A 21,610-nucleotide genomic window follows, 5' to 3' on the forward strand; every position below is an offset into this window, starting at 1 on the left:
AAATTCCAACTGCAGTTTTTCTTTTTATTTAAGAGTGTAAACAATTTACAACTTTGTTGTACTATAAAAATTCTTATTAAGCAGCATTCTTCTTACTTCTTCTTGATTATTCAAAATTGATTTGCTTTAAGCCAATAATAATGTCAAAAAATTGTAATGTATGCCCTATTTAGAGCGCTTATAACAATAACTTTACTTCTTTGAGATAACAATGGGGTTGAATTTAAATATGGGTTTCTTAAAAAATCACTGAAAATTAAAGGCATAGCCTTTAAAAACTTCAAAAAATTTCTCTTCATTCGCCGCGGTCTCTATTAATTCTAAACGATTGGCAATTTGCTGGGCCTCCTCCAGGCTGTTGGGTTTTATATCATTGTTGCCATCATTGCTGATATTCTGCCATTCCGTAAGATCAGCCATAACCGTATTCAAGTTAGTTTCTTCAGCAATGTCCTTTGGTATAAAATGGGAATTTTGTATTTTCTGTAATAATTTTACTGAAAAAAATTTGATTTTTAAGTTTAAATTGTAACGTTTATTAAAATTTTCTAGTGTTACTTACAATCAATTTCGTTAAAGTTTAATTTTTTGGCATGATCGGTCCACCATTTGGTGATTAAACTTAAATAGTATTTGGTGGTGGCCTCCGATTCGCGAAATAAACAGGTTAGATAATAATCACAGAATATCATATGTAGCAATTGTACTGACAGGCGGGATATTTCGATCACTTCTTCGGTACCTTAAAAAAAGAAAAGGCATTATTGTTAAGAAAACACTTAAACTTTTCGTCTGTTTTCCTCTTTCGAGACGAGCTCAATGTTTGGAGATTTTCTTCTGCAAATGGAAAAGAAAAACCAGAAATCACAACACACACCAAACACTATGGAATGCGTTTTGTAATTTGGTTTAGAATTACTCATTAGCCCTATTAGGTGTGGAGAAGCCTTCAAAGACCGTACGTTGGTATGTTGTACTTATACCGAATTCATTGCGAAAACGCCATGGTATTAATACCACATTAACCATACTCGACACCCCTGTCTATTAGGTGTACTTTTCCCAATGCATGTGTTTTTGTGTAGGTTTTTTTGTCTAGCGTTCGAAGCCATCAATACAACTTCCAACAAATGCACAGAATCATTTGTATACCATGGGAGTAGTGTAATTGTGTAGACAAAAAATCTGTCATTACGCAAAAACACATGCATTGGGAAATGTACAGCTAATAGGCAGGGTTGTCGAGTGTGTTTTGTGTGTAGACAAAAAAAAACCGTCATTACCCAAAAACACATGCACACATGGGAAAAATATAGCTAATAGACAGAGTTGTCGAGCGTGGTTAATGTGGTATTAATATCATAGAGGCGTTTTCGCGGTGAATTCGGTATAAGTACCACATACCAACGTAGGGCCCTTGAAGCCTTCTCACCTAATACGGCTGATGAGTAATTCTAAACCAAATTACGAAACGCATCCTATAGTGGTTGGTATGTGTTGTGATCTCTGAATTTCCTTTTCCATTTGCAAAAGAAAATCTCCGATCATTGAGCTCGCATCGAAAGAGAAACAGACAAAAATTATAAAATTAAATGATCTTCGCTCTAACAGGCAAAAAACTTGAAAATGAAAAAAATCGGTAGAGCCCGGTCGTGATTCGAACCTGGGCACCCAGATCAAAAGCGATAGCCGTTGTCTAGCGTTCGAAGCCGTCAATACAACTTCCAACAGATGCACAGAATCATTTGTATACCATGGGATTAGTGTAATTATGTAGACAAAAAATCTACCATTGCGCAAAAACACATGCATTGGAAAAAGTACAGCTAATAGACAGGGTTGTCGAGTGTGTTTTGTGTGTAGACAAAAAAAATCTGTCATTACCCAAAAACACATGCATTGGGAAAAATACAGCTAATAGACAGAGTTGTCGAGCGTGGTTAATGTGGTATTAATATCATAGAGGTGTTTTCGCGGTGAATTCGGTATAAGTACCACATACCAACGTACGGCCCTTGAAGCCTTCACACCTAATATGGCTGATGAGTAATTCTAAACCCATAGGTTAGAGTGTGTTGCGATCTCCGACTTTCCTTTTCCATTTGCAAAAGGAAATTTTCGATCATTGAGCTCGTCCCAAAAGAGAAAGAGACAAAAATTATAAAGTTTAATGATCTACTCCCTAACAGGCAAAAAACTTGAAAACTTAAATTATTGATCAGTGAGCTTAAAGCTTAAATTGAACAGCACTCAGATATGAGAGAAGTATCAGCGCTGTTTTTTAAAGTAGTTTTTTTTTGCAATGACCATTCTTCACCTATCAGCAGTCAAAACCATGTTTCAAAGATAAGTAGACAGAAAAAAATCGCTAAAAGTATCAATTATAAAATTTTTGAATGTTTATAAAAATCAAAATACGATACATTTTTGCCACGAAAATCAAATTGGACGAAATTTTTGCTAAATTTATTTTAGACAAAATTTTTATGAAAATTTAATCTTATATATAAAAATCAATTTGCCTTTGTTTGTAGATTAGTTTGTTTGTGTGTTCCTTATAGACTCAGAAACGGCTGAACCGATTTTCTTGATATTTTCACATATGGCCCGTGGTGAAAAAGGGTACTACATTTTTTGATACCTTAAGGGGGGCGGACCCTCCCCCTTACCCTAATTTTCAGAAACGCCAGATCTCGGAGATGGGTGGTGCGATTTAAGCGAAATTTTGTGTGCTCTCATATAGTACCCTAAAAATAAAAATTTGGTATACAAATTTCGGATGGGGCACCTAGGGGGCTGCCCCACCCTAAAACCTACTAAACATATATTTAGACCAATCACGACAATATGGGACTCAAATAAAAGGTATTTAGGATAAGAAAACGTATCTGATATTCAATTGTCGGACCAAGTGCTAGGGGGACCACCCTAAGCCCCAAAACAACCCTAGATCGGACATATTTACCGACCATGACAATATGGGACTCAAATTAAAGGTATTTGCGAGTAGAATACGAATCTGATATCCAAATGGGGGACCACGTTTCTGGGGGTCCACCCCTTCCCCAAAACAACCCCAAACAGGACTTATTTACTGACCATGGTAATATGGGGCTTAAATAAAAGGTATTTGAGTGTAAAATTCGAATCTGATATCCAAATGCGGGGCCAAGTGTTTGGGGGCCGCATCTCCCCAAAAATATTCCCCAAAGGGGACAAATTTACGACCATAGCAATATGGGGCTCAAATGAAAGGTTTTTGGGAGTAAAGCACGAATCTGATATCAATATTCGGGAAAAGTGTTTGTGGGGCCACCCCACCAATAAAGATCATATGGGATTTACATAAAGGCACTTATATTGTTAAACTGTTAGTCAAGCTATATACTATTTTCGTAGCATGGCATTTCCCTAAAAGCTCTTTAATTGTCGAAAATAAATATTCCAAGGAAACTTTTGTTCCATATAAAATAAAAGAAGGCGCAGCGGAGCGGACCCGGTTCAGCTAGTTTTCTATACAATGGAATTTTGTCAAAATGTTCTTTAAAATTAATTAATTAATTTAAAGTTAATTCCCCGTCCTATAACATATGTAAATACATGGTAAATATTTTGGAATATACAACCGCGAATTCTAAATATAACATAAAGGACGCAGTTTACTTTAGGACAAAAAAATTGAAACTTCAAAATAGATGACGACGATATTTTAATATCATTTGATGTGGTTTCATTATTTCCGAGCATCCCGGTAAATTTGGCTATACTAACGATTGAGAGAAAATGGGGAGAAATTGAAAAAAATACACGTCTACCATACAACATTTTTACGGAAATAATTTCATTTTGTACCAAGGACACAAGATACTTCAAATATGAGGATAAAGTTTACGAGCAGCTCAAGGACATGCCTATGGGTTCCCCAGCATCACCCATCATCGCCGATATTATTATGGAGGACCTACTTGACAACGTAATGGAGAAAATAGCCAAGCCAAAGATAATAACGAAATATGTGGATGATATCTTCGCAGTCGTAATCGGATGTGGACCAAACTTTAGAAGCTCGAAATGCTTACCACGGACAAATACAGTTTACCAAAGAAGAGGAACTAGAAAACAAACTACCCATACCTTGACTGAATGGTACATAGATAAAATGACGTACCGAAAAAGTTGATTGGTACCAAAAATCGACCGCTTCGGGACGACGGAGACGATTCGAGAGACGATTCGAAAAGGCCTAAAGATTCAGAAGGAAAAATATACAAAACGGTATCATAAGAAGTAGAAGGTTTCTCAGAGAGACTAAGCAATACCAATATCTACTATAATGAGAAGTATCAATCAATGAGCAATCCCATGGCAGCCGGTTGTACGTACCGGATTGACCCGATGGAATCTTCATCGGCAAGGGCTGCCGCCTCAGTGTACGTGTTCGTCTTTTTTCGTCATGGGAGAGGCACATCCCGGAGTGCCTTCTCCGTATGCTTTTGGTCCGTGCCGGGATTGAAAAGAACCCCGGACCCTGGTTCTGTTCCGTTTGCCAGAACCGCCTTCATCATCGGTCAGTGTCGGTGAGGTGTAACAGGTGCTTGGAGTGGGTACATTTCCGTTCTTGCTCTGGCCTAACTTCGCTACGGGAGTATAGTCATACTGGCTATGTCGCTAGGTGCTGTGCGAACTCAGCCAGCAGTGGGTCACAAGCGTCGCCGTCGTCGCCTTCGGCGTCCTCGTCGTCGGACTATGTGACCCCCCCGACCTCTCCCGTACGGCAATTTATGCAAAGACAGCACCCTAGCCCTACTATTGCCAGGCCAGTGTCGGGAAATGTATCGTTCCTGCAGTTAAACTGCAATGGACTGCGAGGCAAGATTGATGAGATTGTGGATTTTATGAGTCGGAAGAGCATATCGGTCGCAGCGATCCAGGAGACAAAGCTGACTAACACCTGCAGCTTGCACAGTTGTCACGGCTACAATGTGCTACGTAAGGATCGCTCAAGGAATGGAGGTGGGGGATTGGCCTTCGTTATACACCATTCCGTGCAGTATAGACCTATCTCGCCTGCGCTTGACGCTAGTGACCCATACATGGAATGTATGGGGGTAGCAGTCAAGTCTGGTACTGCCGAGATAGAGATATACAACGTGTATATACCGCCGGTTGGCAGCTGTGTCCCGATTAATGGCCAGGCCTACAGCCCCGACATAAGTGGGTTGCTATCTGGCCATAGTCGTCTGGTTCTGGGGGATTTCAATGCACATCACTCGTCATGGCATTCTCCCCTAGGCAACGACCAGCGTGGCATAGCTTTGGCAGAGCAGATAGATAGCTCCACGTTTTGCACGGTGAATGAGGATGCCCCCACTAGGATTACGAGGAGGTGCAGCAGCTCGCCAGACATCTCAATCGCATCCCCTGATCTCCTGAGTGACGTATCCTGGCAAGCCGTCATCTCTTTGGGGTCAGACCACCTCCCCATAATCCTCACCATCGACCGACCACCCGACTTCATAACCTCTGAGCGCCGAACGTTCATCAACTATAAGAAGGCCAATTGGACTGGCTTCAGAGAGTATACCAATCGCCGCTTCAATGAACTGCCACCCCCCTCTGATGTGCTTGTGGCCGAGAGGAAATTCCGAGACATCATCAACGCAGCAGCCGCTCGCTTTATTCCAGCCGGTCGAATACCGCAAGTGCGACCCAATTTCCCGGCGCAAGCAGTGGTACTCGCAGACGAGCGTGATGGGATTCGTGCTATGGACCCCGCTAACCCCAGAATCAGCGAGCTGAATCTGGAAATAAACAGGGTAGTCAACGAACATAAGCGGAATTTGTGGCTGGAACACTTGGAGCAATGTAACTTAGGCACCGGTGCAGGCAAATTGTGGGCCACTGTTAAGTCTCTCTCGAACCCCGGTAGACGGGACGACAGGACCTCAGTCACTTTTGGCGAGTTAACCGTGACTGATCCGAAGAGATGCGCCAGGTTGTTCAACCGTCAATTTATCGTGCATCCCGAGAGAGACAGGGCAAGGAGAAGAGCCATTCGCCGTATTCGTGGTCTCCGAGCCGATGAACAGCCATCACAATTTACCGTGGGCGAAGTTACGAATGTCATCAGTGGCGCCAAATCTTCCAAGGCGTTGGGCCCCGACGGAATCTCTACATTGATGCTGAAGAATCTGGATTTACCTGGAGTTGAGTACCTTACCACTGTCCTTAACCTGTCATTGAACACTCTTATAGTTCCCGATGTCTGGAAAATGGGCAGAGTGATCCCGCTACTGAAGCCTGGTAAAGACCCGAGTTTGGGGGAGTCGTACAGACCGATCTCCCTTCTCTCACCGGTGGCTAAGACGCTTGAGGCATTACTCCTCCCGAGCCTCGTAGGAGAATTTCCATTCGCCGAGCATCAACACGGATTTCGGAGACTGCACAGCACAACAACAGCTTTGCATGCCATCACCACACACATTTGCCGTGGCTTCAATCAACCCAGGCCATGTGATAGGACGGTCCTCGTGGCATTGGACCTATCGAAGGCATTCGACACGGTCAGCCATGCCAAATTATTTGAGGACATCGCCAACACGTCCCTCCAGCCAGGCCTTAAACGTTGGGTCGCGAATTATCTGTGTGGCCGCCAGTCATTTGTGGAATTTAGGGATAAGAAGTCAAAACACCGTAGAGTGAAACAGGGAGTTCCCCAAGGCGGGGTGATATCTCCGGCTCTGTTTAACCTCTACCTTTCCTCCATTCCACCTCCTCCAGACGGCATAGAGATCGTATCATATGCGGACGACTGTACGATCTTGGCATCAGGCCCCCCACCCATTGATGACATCTGCGATAGGTTGAACGTCTACCTCAACGAGCTTGCCTCATATTTCGCTGCAAGAAATCTGAAGATATCCGCCACCAAATCTTCAGCCACACTGTTCACTACAAATACGCGTGAGGTGAATTCTGAGCTGACTGTGATGGTCGATGGAGAATTGATTCCGACCATCAAGTGTCCCAAAATACTTGGCGTCACATTTGACAGCTCCTACACTTTCTCCCCACATGCCACAGCAATCTGCAATAAAGTCAAAAGTAGAAACAAGGTCCTCAAGTCACTCGCTGGCAGCACTTGGGGTGCAGACAAAGAAACCTTGTTGACCACGTACAAAGCAATTGGCCGGTCTGTGGTAAGTTATGCAGCGCCAGTGTGGTCACGTCAGCTTTGTGACACGCAGTGGAATAATATTCAGATCTGTCAGAATGCCGCCCTCCGAACTGCGACGGGCTGCCTCCTTAGTTCTCATGTGGACCACCTCCACCAGGAGACAAAGATCCTACCAGTGCGAAGACATAACTACATGCTGTCTAAGCAATACCTTTTGGGCTGTTATCGCAGAAATCATCCAAATCATCATCTTGTGGATAGATACCCACCGCCCAGAAGCCTTAAGGTAGATCTACATGATCTAGAGCGTGAGGTCCAGCGCTACAAGAGAGAACCTCTAGATCAAGCGGCATATCAAGCGGGTCTGAACAACATTCATGCAGACACGGTAGCAGACGCGTTAACTGGCTACCGGGTGAATGTAGTCCTTGGAGTACGACCGCCACCCATTGCACCCGAAGAAATCGACCTCCCCCGGCAAACCAGAGTGATTCTGGCTCAATTACGTTCCGGCAGATGCAGCCGCCTCAATTCCCACAGAGCTAGGATTGATGCCGACGTGCAAGATGTATGTCCCGACTGTAACCAGGGACCGCACGATACACGTCACCTGTTTAACTGCCCGGCCAGACCCACTCGACTCAGACCCAGATCCCTGTGGACGCACCCCATCTTAGTCGCGGAGTTCCTGGGTCTTGACACTCAACAGAATCAAGCAGACGAAAGATAGTACACAATAAACTGCTACAACAACAACAACAACATAATGAGAAGTATCATCTGGACTGAGCTATTCAGCAAGACCAAGTTCAACATAGAAAAAGAGGACAAATCGAATATAGTGTATAAAATTAAATGCAACGGGGACAAGGCCAACATATGCCCAATGGCATTTGTTGGCCCTACTGTGACAAAATTGAAAAAAGGATATCTTCACACAATTCAGACAAAAAAGATGTAAATAAACTGCTAGAGCAGAAAACCATCCTTGCTGCCCACTTCGAACTTCAAAGACGTAAAGATTCTCACTCAGGAGAATCATTACAAACGCAGATTCAATCTTGAGATGCTGCACAATATTCAGATTCCTCCTGACGAGAGAATAAACTACAAGAAAGACGTTGGGCGCCGTCAATGAACATTGAAAGAGAACATCAGTTGACAACCGATAGTGCGACGAAGAGCCGCACATCGAATGTAACTCCTCAATTAAAATGTAAACATTTTTTTGTTAATTTCATTGTGATTTATTTTACTTAATTGTCTATTGTTTTGTATTTTATTAAAAAAAAACAGCCTGTGAAAACGGTTAGATGAAGTCAACCGAAATATCGAAAATAAAAGTTGTAATGTTTTAACTGACCTGCAGCCGAATCCATTAAATAAGTCATAAAAATACCAAAAGGTCAACTATACACCAAGAAATCAAAAATTAAATTTCGTCGAAATTTTCTTTTTTTCAAAACGGACATGTAGGCTGATAGGGACAATTTTTTTATTAAATTTTCTGTGAAAATAAAATATAGACAAAAAAAAATATAAAATGAATATTTGTCGAAATTTGTTCTAAAATTAAATTTCGTCGAAATTTTCTTTTTTTTTCTCGAGACGGGCGTGTAGGTTGATAAGGACAATAAACCATTACAACGAAAGGTTTTTGGGAGTAGTTTACGAAATTTTTATAAAAAGTTGGAATCTATTCCTTGGGAGATCGCCTCAACCCAAAATTATGCCCCAAATGGACTTGTACACCGAACGGGTCTGTAAAAGACTCCAACAAATGGTATTAGAAAGTAGAATACGAGATTAACATAATATTTTGGGTTCAAGACCTAGGGAGCCGTCCAACCCCAAAAACCACCCAAAACGGACAAATAGGCCGCACGGAACCATACGGAACTCAAATGAAAGGTGCGAATACGATCCAATCGAACCACCGAACGGGCCAATATGGGTTTCTCATGAAACCTATTTGAGAGTTAAATACCAATAAAAATTATTTTAAAATTTGGACTATGTCAAAAGGTTGCCTCAAACACTTTAGGGTGAGTGAAGTACACCGTACCAGCTAGTTTGTGTTAAAATCAAATTGCGAGGAATTATTTTGCGAACCCCTATTTTTGCGAACGGAAAATCGTCAATAGAAAAAGAGAAATAAATACTTACAGTATTCCATTTTGTGGAAAAACCATTGTCTCAGCAGTTGAAATACCAGCGTCACAACACTCAGACAGAGTTTAATGTAACACTCACACTGTGTGGAAGGAACTATATTGTTAGCCGTACTGTTTGATTGACTTGTGGTGGCATCGACTTTAATTCTTGTTGACTCGATCACCGATTTGGCTGTTGAATTCTGTTCAGTTGTTTCAAAGCAACGAGTCTTGGTTAAATCTTCCACTTTAACTGTACCCTCACAGTCAACAACATCACCATCTTCGTCATCATCATCGTATATGGGTATCATTTTGTGAATAAATTTAGGCGGTTGTACAAAACAATGATAGGTAAAGCGTATATGATTAAGGCAAATGTCAACCAACAGTTTAAAATGTTCCAAATGCAGGCGAGAACTCAAGGGGAATGCAATTTCCAAAAGACCACAATAAACCTGTAGCAATGAATGGTATTAACTTAAATTGTTATTTATCGAAATGTAGATATTCCTTACCTGCATAAAACATGAGTCATTGGAAAATCTATATGTTGACTTTACACGATCAGCTACAAATGATTTGTCTGGACTATTTATGCACAATAGGTCAAGTAACTGCGGCAGTCTACAGCTTTCAATTACGCTGAGGGATATCTCACGAAATATCCAAGCACAGGGACGGGTAAATACTATGTGTTTCATTAGATCCATCAACATTTCCAATTGACTCGTTTCGGTGTGCACCGTTATGTGTCTCAACATGCTTTTAAGCCAAACTGAAAATGCCTCTAAAACTCCAAAATGTTCGCATACACCACAAGCGAAGCCCAATGTTACTATTGAGTCCGTGGCTATTTGTAGCAGAAAGTATTCCCCGTGTTTGTGCTGAAGTAGAGCCAGAGCTAACGAAGGTTCCTTCTGGCACATGGAGGCCAAAATGGCTATGTATCTGCGGAAACAAAGACAACGTTCGCGTTCATACACTTCTGTTGGCTGTTGCAATTGGCGGGAGGCATACACTTTGGAATCACTTAGGGAATAATTGTGGTAAGGATGTACTTCGCAATATTTGAGAAAATACAATGTTTGAGTATAGGCCCAAAACTCTGGAAGGACTTTGCACACCGACTCCAGGCACTTAGCCATGAAGTCTTCTGGCACCTCATGTACTGCGAATAGCTGTAGTTGAGCCAACAGTGTTTGCATAGTTTCCAATTCTGTTTCAAATAGGGTTTTGCGCTTGACTGTGCCACCCTTGTCTAGCGAGTGATCAAATATTGGAGGTGTTAGCTCTGTTTGTTTCTCCGCCGATGTAAAGTTTCCGTTCAAATCAAGACACTGCATTTTCATCATACATTTTCTCATTTTTTCATTCTGCCTAATGCCCACTTCATTCACGCCGGTCCTGTTAAGCATTACCATACTCTGATGTAGCTTAAACGTTTCGTCTGCTTGCTTCATTCTCATTCTAGAGGCTTGGGCTTCTTTCAGTCTGATCTCAGCCTGTTGGGCCTCAACCTTTTTGGCCAACTCAGCTATTTTCGACTGACATTCTCCTTTGGCAGCTTCAGTACTAAAGATTTTTTCCATTTTAAGATTTTGAGCTTGATGTTTGAGATGGCGCAGTTCATCGCGCAGCAATGACACTTCACCTTCCTTGGACTCAATTTTGGATTTGGACTCTGCCAGCTCATTACTTATCTTGGAATTTTCCTTCTTTAAACTGTCCACCCTATCCATTAAAAATTTAATTTGTTTTTCCGATGCTTGCTGTCTTCTGGCAGTACTTTGCTGGGTAGCAGCAAAGGAGTTGTTTGGAAACTCAGTTGCATTATTTTGTGTTAGCCGAAAATCAAAAAAGTCCTCAGTTTCATTATTTTTTGGAGGCAATTTAGGATCCTCTCGTTTGGTTTTTGTTAATAACTGGGTAGCTTGGGTAGCAGAGGGGGCCGCTGGCTTTTTAAAAACGACGGGATCTTGCTTTTCCACAGCCGCCATCAAATCGTCATCTTCATCGTCAAACATTTGCGATAGAATGTCAGGAGCTGGTATATCGTATGTAGCAGCAGGGTTTTGGGTACTGGTTGTGGCCGCACTAGCAAATTCCGAAAATGTAATCTCGGTTTCCGATATGGATATATTTTTGTGTCCAAATTTGTTGGTGTCCGAGTACGATGTCTTCTTGGCAACAGCTGCTTCAGCCACTTGAGAAGCCAGCAGAATAACATCATCATCATCGTCATCCCAAAAGTTGTTTACTGCATCCGATGTTTTTGAAGTGCTGGGTGCTGGACCACGATTAATGCTGATATCTAGCTTTGGCTTTTTCATGTTTCGGCCGAACTCCTTCATGGGCTGAAAACGTTTGGCCATGGTGCAGGGGTAATCAAAGCTATTTTGATTGTCAAACAGTACCTAAAGACTTGCCAAATAACTTGTTTTTACTTAATTAAGCTATTAAAACATTTTTTATTTTAACAACAAGAAATTACTACAAAATGTAAAGCGCTGGCTGCGCGGCTTTTAACAAAACCGGGCATCGATAATGTTTATCGTTTTTCACCGATGACTATTCACGGGGTATTCACATTTTATAATTCGCAGTGAAACTGAGATGTGAACTGACCTGAAATGTTCAAATCGCACTGAATGTCGATATCAAGTAAACTAGTCGATGAAATACATTGAGCACTGTATAATATACAGTGCATATGCCACAATAGTTATAATGTGAAGAGTTGGCTCACTTCAAAGACTTTTTTGTTCATATAGCGGGAGAGTGAATTTTGAATAGTTCAATAAATAAGAAACTACAATTTGAAACGGAAAGTGTTACCCCAATGGTCAATTGCAACCTTCAAGTAAATATCGATGAAAACCTGCTTGCAATAGCGAACGGTAGTTAAATACATTATGCCCAATAAGCAATTTTTGCAGGTTGTTTTTACTTGTGAAATTCGATTCTGATGAAGAATTTAAAACAAAGCTTTATCGGGGGGAGACTCGCAATGATCATTATAGAAAAATGCAATGGTCATTACAGAAAGTTAATTTTAACTTGAAAAGATCGTAATCAGACTTTATCGTTCTTAAGTGTGTTAAATGTTTTTACTTTCGACAATTTTCATTTCCACATCGTTTTTGAAATCCGCACATTTTTTACCTATGTTCTGTTATTCGAGGGGATTTGATTTTGCTGTGCGTGTTTAGAGAAATTTTGTAAACAATAAATAAATGATTATTTGTTTTAAGCAGCCGTACAAATTTTTTAGTTTATCAAATATATTTTTTTTTAATATAACCGCTGGCATATACCATCTACCACTTTGTGTAGGCCACTAATAACTGCTATATCCTGTTGCATTTTAAGTCAATCCAAGTCTCTAAAATAAACCTTTTCCAATTGGATACATCTTTAGTTGGTGGATCTCCCGCATTAAGCTGCCCATGAACATTCCACTAAGGACCAGGGGCAAACTTCTCACATATCAATGAATGCTGTCCGATTCAAGTTTAAGCTCAATGATAAGGTGCCTCCTTTTTGTAGCCGAGTCCGAACAACGTGCCACAGTGCGACACCTCTTTGGAGAGAAGTTTTAAATGACATGTTGCCAGCATAAGGATTAGGAAGACCACCGCTGAAAATTTTATTTTTTGATGGTCGCGCTAGGATTCAAACCCAGGCGTTTAGCGTCATAGGCGGACATGCTAACCTTTGCGCTACGGTGGCCCCCAGCACAGCTGGTTACAAACCTAAAAATTTGCACACCCTTTGTCAAAAATATTTTCCGCCAAAATCATATTTGAATCGAACATACCAATAGCAAACAGAATAAAATTTCTTATTTAATAATTTCTAGTGAATAAAGAACATTTTTATTACTAAAATTTTTATTACTATTGGAAAAATAAATTTAAAAAAACAGGACATTTTTAATTTGTAAAGCTTTCCTAAGAAAAAATTAATTTGAATGTATAGAAAAGAGAAATAAAAATCAAACACACAAGTCATAAGCAGTCGGATTAAAACCTCTTTTTTTGTGGAATCGTTTTGCAGAACAACAAAAATAGAAATCGTTTAACATTTGACCAAAATCGAACTGGAGAACAGGGCCGCATAAAAGCATTTTTCAACAAGTGATCTTGCATAATTTAAAATTCGGCGGTTACGCTCGTTTTTCATATATGCGTTAGGTTTTCGCATATAACTTAAATTCGATTAATACTTAAATTCGATTAAACCAAATTCGATAACATATATCGACTGAACTGTCATCTCACAGAAGTAATGTTTACATTCTCGCACGTGTAGTTATTTTGGGTAATTTTCAACATTTATTTTATTAGAAACAAAATGCCGGCTTTTGAAGATGAAAGACCAAAATTGTATATGGATGAGTATAAACTTAAGCAAGATCCTCATGACTATGGATTGGCGGATGACCCTATTGACATAGAAACTTTCAAAGCGAAGATGAAAATAATTATTATCAGGTGAGTTAAAAAACAGCAGTGTTTTCTTAAAATGGCCAAAATTCGAATTGAGTTGGGTATTAAATTCATTATTGTTTCCCCTAGGTATGAAGGAGATGAATTGGAATTTGATATGATTGGTGTTCACCCGGCTATTGCCAATGCTTTCCGTCGACTAATGCTAAGTGAAGTTCCCAGTATGGCATTCGAAAAAGTTTACATTTACAACAACACATCCATTATACAAGATGAAGTATTGGCCCATCGTCTAGGTCTGATACCCATTAAGGCAGATCCTCGTCTGTTTGAGTATCGTAGCGATGACAACGAACAAGGAACGGAACATGATACTCTAGAATTTGAATTAAAAGTTAAATGCACACGCCGCAAAGATATCAAGGATTCCTCAAATTTCGACACCATTTATAAAAACCATAAAGTCCATTCGGGCCAGATCAAGTGGCTACCTCGTGGAAAACAAGCTCAGTTGTATAGTGAATCAGATGTTGGCTGTATCCACGATGATATCCTCATATCGCAAATGCGTCCTGGCCATGAATTCGATTTGAAGATGATTGCTGTTAAAGGCATAGGTAAAGACCATGCTAAATTTTCACCAGTAGCAACGGCATTTTATCGTTTATTGCCAGAAATTAAACTAAAACGTCAAGTGAAAGGCGAAGATGCCCAACTACTTCAGAAATGTTTTTCACCGGGAGTTATCGGGATAGATGAGCACGAAGTTGCCTATGTAAAAAATGCCCGCTATGACTCTTGCAGTCGTAATGTTTATCGGTATCCCCATTTGGCAGATGCTGTTGAAATGGCAAGGGTGCGTGATCATTATATATTCACTGTAGAATCTGTGGGAGCACTGAAACCCGATGTGATTTTTATAGAAGCCGTGAAAGTTTTGAAAAAGAAATGTCGCAAATTTCTTGATGAAATTGAAGCGGCGTAAATTGTTTTGTTTTTTTTCCCAATTTGTATTTAGTTTGTATGTTAAAAAATAAAAGTGAAACAATTGCGAAAATAATTAAATATCCTTCAATCCTGGATTAGTGTACTATGTCAAGTTCTCCAGACTATGCCATTTACGAAGCCATTAATAGAATAAATACAACCTGAAATCTGAAGACAGGTTGAATTTATTTATTTGATTGAAATTCCATACATGTCTCCTGCTTTTTTTATCAGTTTCTCAGATTTTTATCTGGTTTGAACCACATATGGATGAATGCTGGGGGTCATTACACATCTCCAATTCCAATTATATCGAATAAGGATAAGAAAGTCTCTTGCAAGTTTTTGAGGAACTTCAATTGTGTTATAGTTGTTGTAGCCACATTTGCATGTGGAGGTGGCGATCTTCGTCAATACGACCGATCTCCGAGGGAACATGATGGCCATTGATTATTTAAAGGAGCCAATAACTCGTCTTGTCGTATCGAGCATCATAGGCACTCAGTATTTAACCAAGAGCCGGTGCCACCCAGCCTCTCACTAAAACTACACTCGATACCGCTGATTGTCCACGACTTCAGTTGCAGCTACTCTGAATGGAGTATTCCACTATTATCAACCTATGGATAGTGGAATACTTGCAGCTAAGCTTCTCGTGACAGCAATGAACACCACACAGATTGGACCTCAATGTACCAGCCTGTGTGATGCTCACAGCTATCCCGTACCGGGATTGTATTACAGTTCACTATGGGAGCTAAGCACCTGCTACCAAAAAATAACAGTTTTTCCTTTTCTCACCTCCCAATAAGTTTATTGACACTAAGGTCAGCCAATTCCAAAAATGTATGATATAACCCAGTTTGTGTTTTAAATAAGAAAGAAACAAATTGGTTTTCGCTCATGTTAATAATATATTTCCAATATTCTCACAAATTTTGGATATTTGTTCACGCGATGCATGTTCAGCAGCTAATATTGCATTTCCAACAGCAATGGTCTCCTTTACAGACTTTGCCTTAATCCAAATACGGCCATTTAAACCTACAGCGATTTCAAAGGGCATTTCCTTAGTTAATGCCGCTAACAGGGGACAATCTTCTCGCAGTATCATACGGACCAAATTTAAACTGCAATTGAATACGAATCCTTCGGAGAGTACACCGAGTTTACCTTTTTTACCCGAAGAATTGACACATACCAATTCGGGTTCGAAATCTTTACTGGCAACAATCAGACGGGCATAGACCAAATCGCCAGTATTAACATCGGGACGATTTTTCTTAGTAGCTTGCTCGAAAGCCAGATATGATAGGGCGGCCTGTTCCGAAGCGCCTATATCCACACGAAAAATGTCTCCTGCTTTTGAGGTTACCACTCCAATAACAGCCTCACCTCGTACCGGAACATATCTTCTCTGGTAACTGTCTATCCAGAAGGTATTGGGTTCTTTGTGTTGAAGTGTACCAACCTTGCAGGCAACAACATGATCATCTTGTCGTCTCAAACCGGGACCTAATATAACCTTTTTGGTTTTGCCCATTTCTTCGGCAGCTGAAATCCGATCTCCGGGCATTACAATTTCGTCCATTTTTTAATTAATATGTGATAATTTATTTAATAATAAATAGGCCGCAACGACAGCGCGCACATGTGAGACAAACAAAACAATTTTTTGCTGCCGGATGGTACAGAGCAGTGTAGCCATATCGTTATTAATGTTTCCTGGGGTTGGTATTCTGTTCTGTCGGTATAGTCGCTGAATTGTTAATTTGTTTCACGAGCGAAAGTTGACACTATTCATTTTTTTTTTTTTGGTTACATACCAAAAAAACGTTTTTCTATCTGTATAATGGTTTTAAGGGTTAGAAATATATTTTGATCACTATAAGCAGAATATTACTTCTTGGTTGGTACTCTATTCGGTTTTTCATGTGAACAACTGTCGAACCCCATATGAAAGACATGTGAAATAATTAAAAGCTTTTTTTACGCCAATGGCTTAAAAGTAGCACTAAAAAACATGAATGTTAGATTGAGTTGGTAAAAACTTCATGTAATTATGTGTTAAAATTATGATTATTTTTCGCAACAATTCCGAAAGCTGAACAGAATACTCTGCTTAAGATAGGGAATCCGCTAGGCATATATATATTACATGTATGGGAGAAGAAAACCGGTGCCGCCCGCCTTAGACACTGAAACTCATCACTCAATGCCGCTGATTGTCCGCCACTGCAGATGCAGCTACTCCAACGGGGCATTTCACTATCCGCCACCTGTGGACGCGTCCGGTAGCTCTCGGCTAAACTTCTCAAGACAAAGATGAACTAAAATTTCCAACCCGCGTGGAGCTCAGACATTCCGCATTTTTCTGGACCATATGGACGGGTGACTCCAGCCTGGACGTAAGAACGTTTTTATGTACTCCTTTGTGGAAATAATTTCTGGACATATCTAACTACTTCGTGATAGTCTAGGGGCCGAATTAACGCATACGTAGTCGTAAGTTGTCCTCCGAAATCGTGCATTTTTGAAATTTAACAACGTTAATGTTTAAATCAGTCATAATTGATAAAAAATTTGATATTAATTTATTGTTTTTAGCAACTGACATTGGCAACTATAGTTGAAAGTTGCCATCCATAATGCAAATTTGTCAACTGACAACGCAATTGAACTAAAGTTGCCATCCATAATTCACCCATAAAATTTTTATTAAATTGGTGTAACATCCGTTAAATGCTAAATTAAATTTCATTCGATACGAAAGAGCACTCGATCACGTATGCGGCCAATATCATGGCAGCCGGTCGAATTGACCCTACGGAATCCTTCATCGGCAAGAGCTGCCGCCTCAGTGTACAACACACTGCTACAACAACAACGTATGCGGTATTTCGGCCCTAAATCTACACATTGAATTTTTGCTTGCGCCCCTTAAAATCTTCATGCGCTGCCAGGTTCCCCCTCTTCCTCTTTGGCAAATTTGTATTTTTTTTTGTCGCATTGTGCTATATTGTTACGTCTTTGGGATAAAATCCACGCTGCTTTAAAAATAGTTTCGCTTGATGGAGTCCTAACTAGTCCATCAATATCGAAATGTTGTCCCATGTTAGCCGGTTGTTCGTACCGGAGGCCACCGTAGCGCAGAGGTAAGCAAGTCCGCCTATGACGCTGAAAGCCTGAGTTCGTATCCTGGCGAGACCATCAGAAAAAAACCCCTTATCATTGAGCTTAAAACTTGAATCGGACTGCACTCATTGATATGTGAGAAGTTTGCCCCTGTTCCTTAGTGAAATGTTCATGGGGAAAATATGCATTTGCAATTTTTACGTACCGGATTGATCTGATGGAGTCCTCCATCGACAAGAGCCGCCGCAGTATTGACATTAAAATAGATACATACTATTCCAAATAAACATATGCGCCTAATTACTCTATGTTTGCGTCATCTCAGCCTGATAGTATTTCTATTACCGAATACATTAAAAAAAAAGTTTGTCTGTAAATACAGATGTAGAGTGATGAATATAGGGGTTAGTACTATAAAAAATTGCCTTCATATTAATTTATTCATAACTCATTTATAGTACATAAAAACTAATTTTATTTTAGTTGTATAGGTTGTAGTCTTTTTCAGTTTAAAAACAAAACTGTTTAAATGCTAAATTATCAGAAAGCTACAAAAATTGTAATCTTAAAATCCTATTTACAGTTTGCCTTCTCTTATCTTACTTAAAGTTTTACGAGACATGGCATAGCGCAAGATGAGCCTTAATCCCGCATACTGATAAGCGTATGCCAAAAAATTAACTGGGAACAAAGCGCACCACACCATCTCCAGTTTATTAGCTATAGCAGTGGCAAACAGAAAACCAGTCCTTTCTGCGCTAAGTCGTTTCTGGTCGCGTGTGCTTTGACCAACTTTCTCATTGGGTTGACCTGTAAAGGCTTCTTGTAAGAAATCTGTAGCCACAGGACCTGGATTGAACAGTGTTATATTTAAGGAAGAATGCTCTATGGCTAAGCATGAGAAGTATGCATTTAGCGCATGCTTGGCGCCACAGTAACTTGCCGAAAATGGTACTGCTGTCATGCCGGCAATGCTTGATGTGCAGGCCAAATGTCCTTGTCCCCCAGCTTGTTCGACAAAGTAACGTACCGCCAAACGTGAAAGATGTAATACCGAGAAGACGTCCAGTTCAAAGAGTTCTCTATCCACTTCTACACTGATATCTTCCCAACTAGCTCTTTGAGAACGACCCGCGTTATTGACCACAATATTTAATTTTCCAAAATGATTGAGAACTTCATCCAGACATTTCTTGTGATCTTTCAATTTTAGCATGTCCATTGGCAGCACCAAGACATCTTTAGAAGCCAAAAGTCCTTTCGCTTTGGCCAAGCATTCTTCTTTCACCTCCTCCAACAGAGCTTCTCGCCTAGCTGAAATCGCCAATCTTACACCATGCTGAGCCAATTGCACCGCTAAAGCCCGTCCAATACCGCTTGAGGCTCCTGTTATCCACACCACCTGTCCTCTCAGTGTTGATATGGATACACCGAATCTTATCTTCCACCACAGACGGACATTGCAGTCGAGCAAAAGCCAGCAGAGTACGTAGATTACGTAGTAAATCAAAATTGATAAACCGAAAAGTTCAAGCAAAGACATTGCTCCGTTTGTTGTATGTTGTGCTGTTCGCACCGCTGCTCTTACCAACCAACTGATGGTGTGCGTTAAATATATCTTTCAAAAGTAACATAAAGATGAACATTCGTATAGTATATATTGTACTAAGGCAGATGCATTTACTAAAACGAGTTCTTAAAAGTAAATAACGATAAGGTAGAAAGTGCAAAATATATGTAAATTAAACAGATAATTATGGCACCTGATAAGAATTAACGATTTTCCGATTATTTTTCAGGGGTCGGAATTTTATTAATTGTAATCGAATTTTCTATGCTATATTTATCGGGGCCCACATCGGGATTTAAATAGGGGTCTGACACGAACAGCTGTTAGCAGCCGGCCAGCTTTGACGGTATTAAAACGACAAATTTTTGTTTGAATTTTCGTCTTTCTCGCATATTCTCTGCTCATGCACGCACATGTATACTCACACAAATTTCTTTATGTGTGTTGGCAAAACGTCGATCAGCTTGATAGCAAGATGGTGGATCGCACCTTATGATTTGTGGCTGTTGTACAAATAACACCACCTTTAATTGTTACGCCATGTTATAAACTCAAGAAACATGCAGCAGTGTGTTGTACACTGAAGCGGTGACTCTTGCCGATGAAGGACTCCATCGGGTCAATCCGTTAAGAACAACTGGCTGCCATGGGATGGTATTATTGGCCAGTGGGGGAAAATAGAGCATTTTGGAAGATAGGGCGTTTGAATTTTGTTGATGTAGTGCTACAAAAGATTATACGAGATGCAGGTTTGAATAGGTTAATTCAAATTTTGGCCATAAACTTATTAAGGAACAGCGGATATGCTTATGTGTATGTTGCAAATCGTCCCTTGGCCCCCGCCCCCGCCCCCGCCTATGCCGATGACATTAATGTTGTGGTTCGGTTGTTGTTGTTGTAGCCACATTTGTTTATGAAGGTAGCTGCGGAAACTTTATGGCCATTTGTTGTTTAAATGCGCCAATAATTCGATTGTCATATCGAGTATCACAGGCAACCCGTATTTAAGCAAGAGCCAGTGTCACCCAGCCTCTCATAAAGACTCTCCACTCGATACCACCGACTGACCGCGAAAATTTGAAAACTGAAGTTTTCGCAGTTTGGGCCCTCGATGAAAATGTGGTACTACATTTTTTTATATCCGAAGGAGGGCGGACCATCCCCCATACCCCAATTTTCCAAAACGCCAGATTTCGGCGAAATTTTGTATGCCATCTTATGGTACCACAAAAACACGAAATTGGTATACAATTTTTGGGTCAAAAGAGCCGGGGGGAGACGCCCCATCCCAAAACCCACCCGGACGGACATGTTTTCCGATTGGGACAATATGGGTATCAAATGAAAGGTATTTACGAGTGTTCGTGGTGGTCCCTCACCCCCAAAAAACTCCCCAACAGGAGTTTCACCGCTTTGGGCAATATTAGTATGAAATGAAAGGTGTTTAAGAGTACAGTACGAACTTGGCAGTAAAATGTTACCCTAAGTGACGGTGGGCCCCCACCCTCAAAAACACCACCCAACAGGACACTTTAACCGCCTCGAGCAATATGGGTAGCAAATCAAAGGTATTCAGAAGTAGAATACAAATCTGATACAAAAATTTATTTTTTGATGTCTGAGGGCTCTCCCCACCTCCCAAAACCCCACAGCCGGACAAATTTACCGATTGGGACAAAATAGATATCAAATGAAAGCTATTTAAAGGTAGAGTCCAATGCTGATATAAAAATGTATTCCTTGGTGTTTGAGGCGCCTCCCCATTCCCAAACCCCCTCAACAGGACATATGTACCGAATGGGACAATATGGTTATCAAACAAAAGATATTTGGAAGCTGAGTACACATCTGTTATAAAAATTTGGTCCAAGGCGACTACGGGGCCTCCCCAACCCCAAAAACTCCCAAACCGGGCATGAATGTCCAACGTCACAAAATGGGTATCGAATTAAAGGTCTTTGTTGACTACGAATCTGGTATGCACAATTAGGACAGAGTCTGGGACCGGCCCACCCACTAAATACCATTCAATAGAACGTGTAGTTCGATCGGGATAATATGTCAATTATAAGAAAGGTCTATGACAGTATATTTCGAACCTAATGTTGGTATATGTTGTTGGTATGTTAGTCGGGGG

At 40.5% G+C, this 21,610-nt stretch overlaps 4 protein-coding genes across 4 annotated transcripts; 1 reads left to right on the forward strand and 3 right to left on the reverse strand.

Moving 5' to 3' along the window:
- Positions 1–3: 3 nt before the first annotated feature.
- LOC106081724 (ATR-interacting protein mus304) lies at positions 4–11,854 on the reverse strand. Its single transcript, XM_013243893.2, has 4 exons — positions 9,849–11,854; positions 9,344–9,788; positions 563–742; positions 4–497 (listed from the first exon to the last, which is right to left on the reverse strand). The coding sequence occupies exons 1-4, from the start codon at positions 11,703–11,705 to the stop codon at positions 247–249; spliced, it is 2,733 nt and encodes a 910-aa protein (XP_013099347.2). The 5' UTR covers positions 11,706–11,854; the 3' UTR covers positions 4–246.
- A 1,775-nt stretch (positions 11,855–13,629) lies between these two features.
- On the forward strand, positions 13,630–14,856 carry LOC106081709 (DNA-directed RNA polymerases I and III subunit RPAC1). The gene is made up of 2 exons (XM_013243869.2): positions 13,630–13,826; positions 13,911–14,856. The coding sequence occupies exons 1-2, from the start codon at positions 13,687–13,689 to the stop codon at positions 14,764–14,766; spliced, it is 996 nt and encodes a 331-aa protein (XP_013099323.1). The 5' UTR covers positions 13,630–13,686; the 3' UTR covers positions 14,767–14,856.
- An 802-nt stretch (positions 14,857–15,658) lies between these two features.
- On the reverse strand, positions 15,659–16,471 carry LOC106081711 (exosome complex component RRP40). Its single transcript, XM_013243872.2, has one exon. The coding sequence runs from the start codon at positions 16,357–16,359 to the stop codon at positions 15,670–15,672; it is 690 nt and encodes a 229-aa protein (XP_013099326.1). The 5' UTR covers positions 16,360–16,471; the 3' UTR covers positions 15,659–15,669.
- Positions 16,472–18,354: 1,883 nt separating this feature from the next.
- LOC106081710 (dehydrogenase/reductase SDR family member 7) lies at positions 18,355–19,667 on the reverse strand. The gene has a single exon (XM_013243871.2). The coding sequence runs from the start codon at positions 19,444–19,446 to the stop codon at positions 18,481–18,483; it is 966 nt and encodes a 321-aa protein (XP_013099325.1). The 5' UTR covers positions 19,447–19,667; the 3' UTR covers positions 18,355–18,480.
- Between the last annotated feature and the right edge of the window lie 1,943 nt (positions 19,668–21,610).

This window comes from Stomoxys calcitrans, chromosome 3, assembly GCF_963082655.1.
Source record: "Stomoxys calcitrans chromosome 3, idStoCalc2.1, whole genome shotgun sequence".
Taxonomy (NCBI): domain Eukaryota; kingdom Metazoa; phylum Arthropoda; class Insecta; order Diptera; family Muscidae; genus Stomoxys; species Stomoxys calcitrans.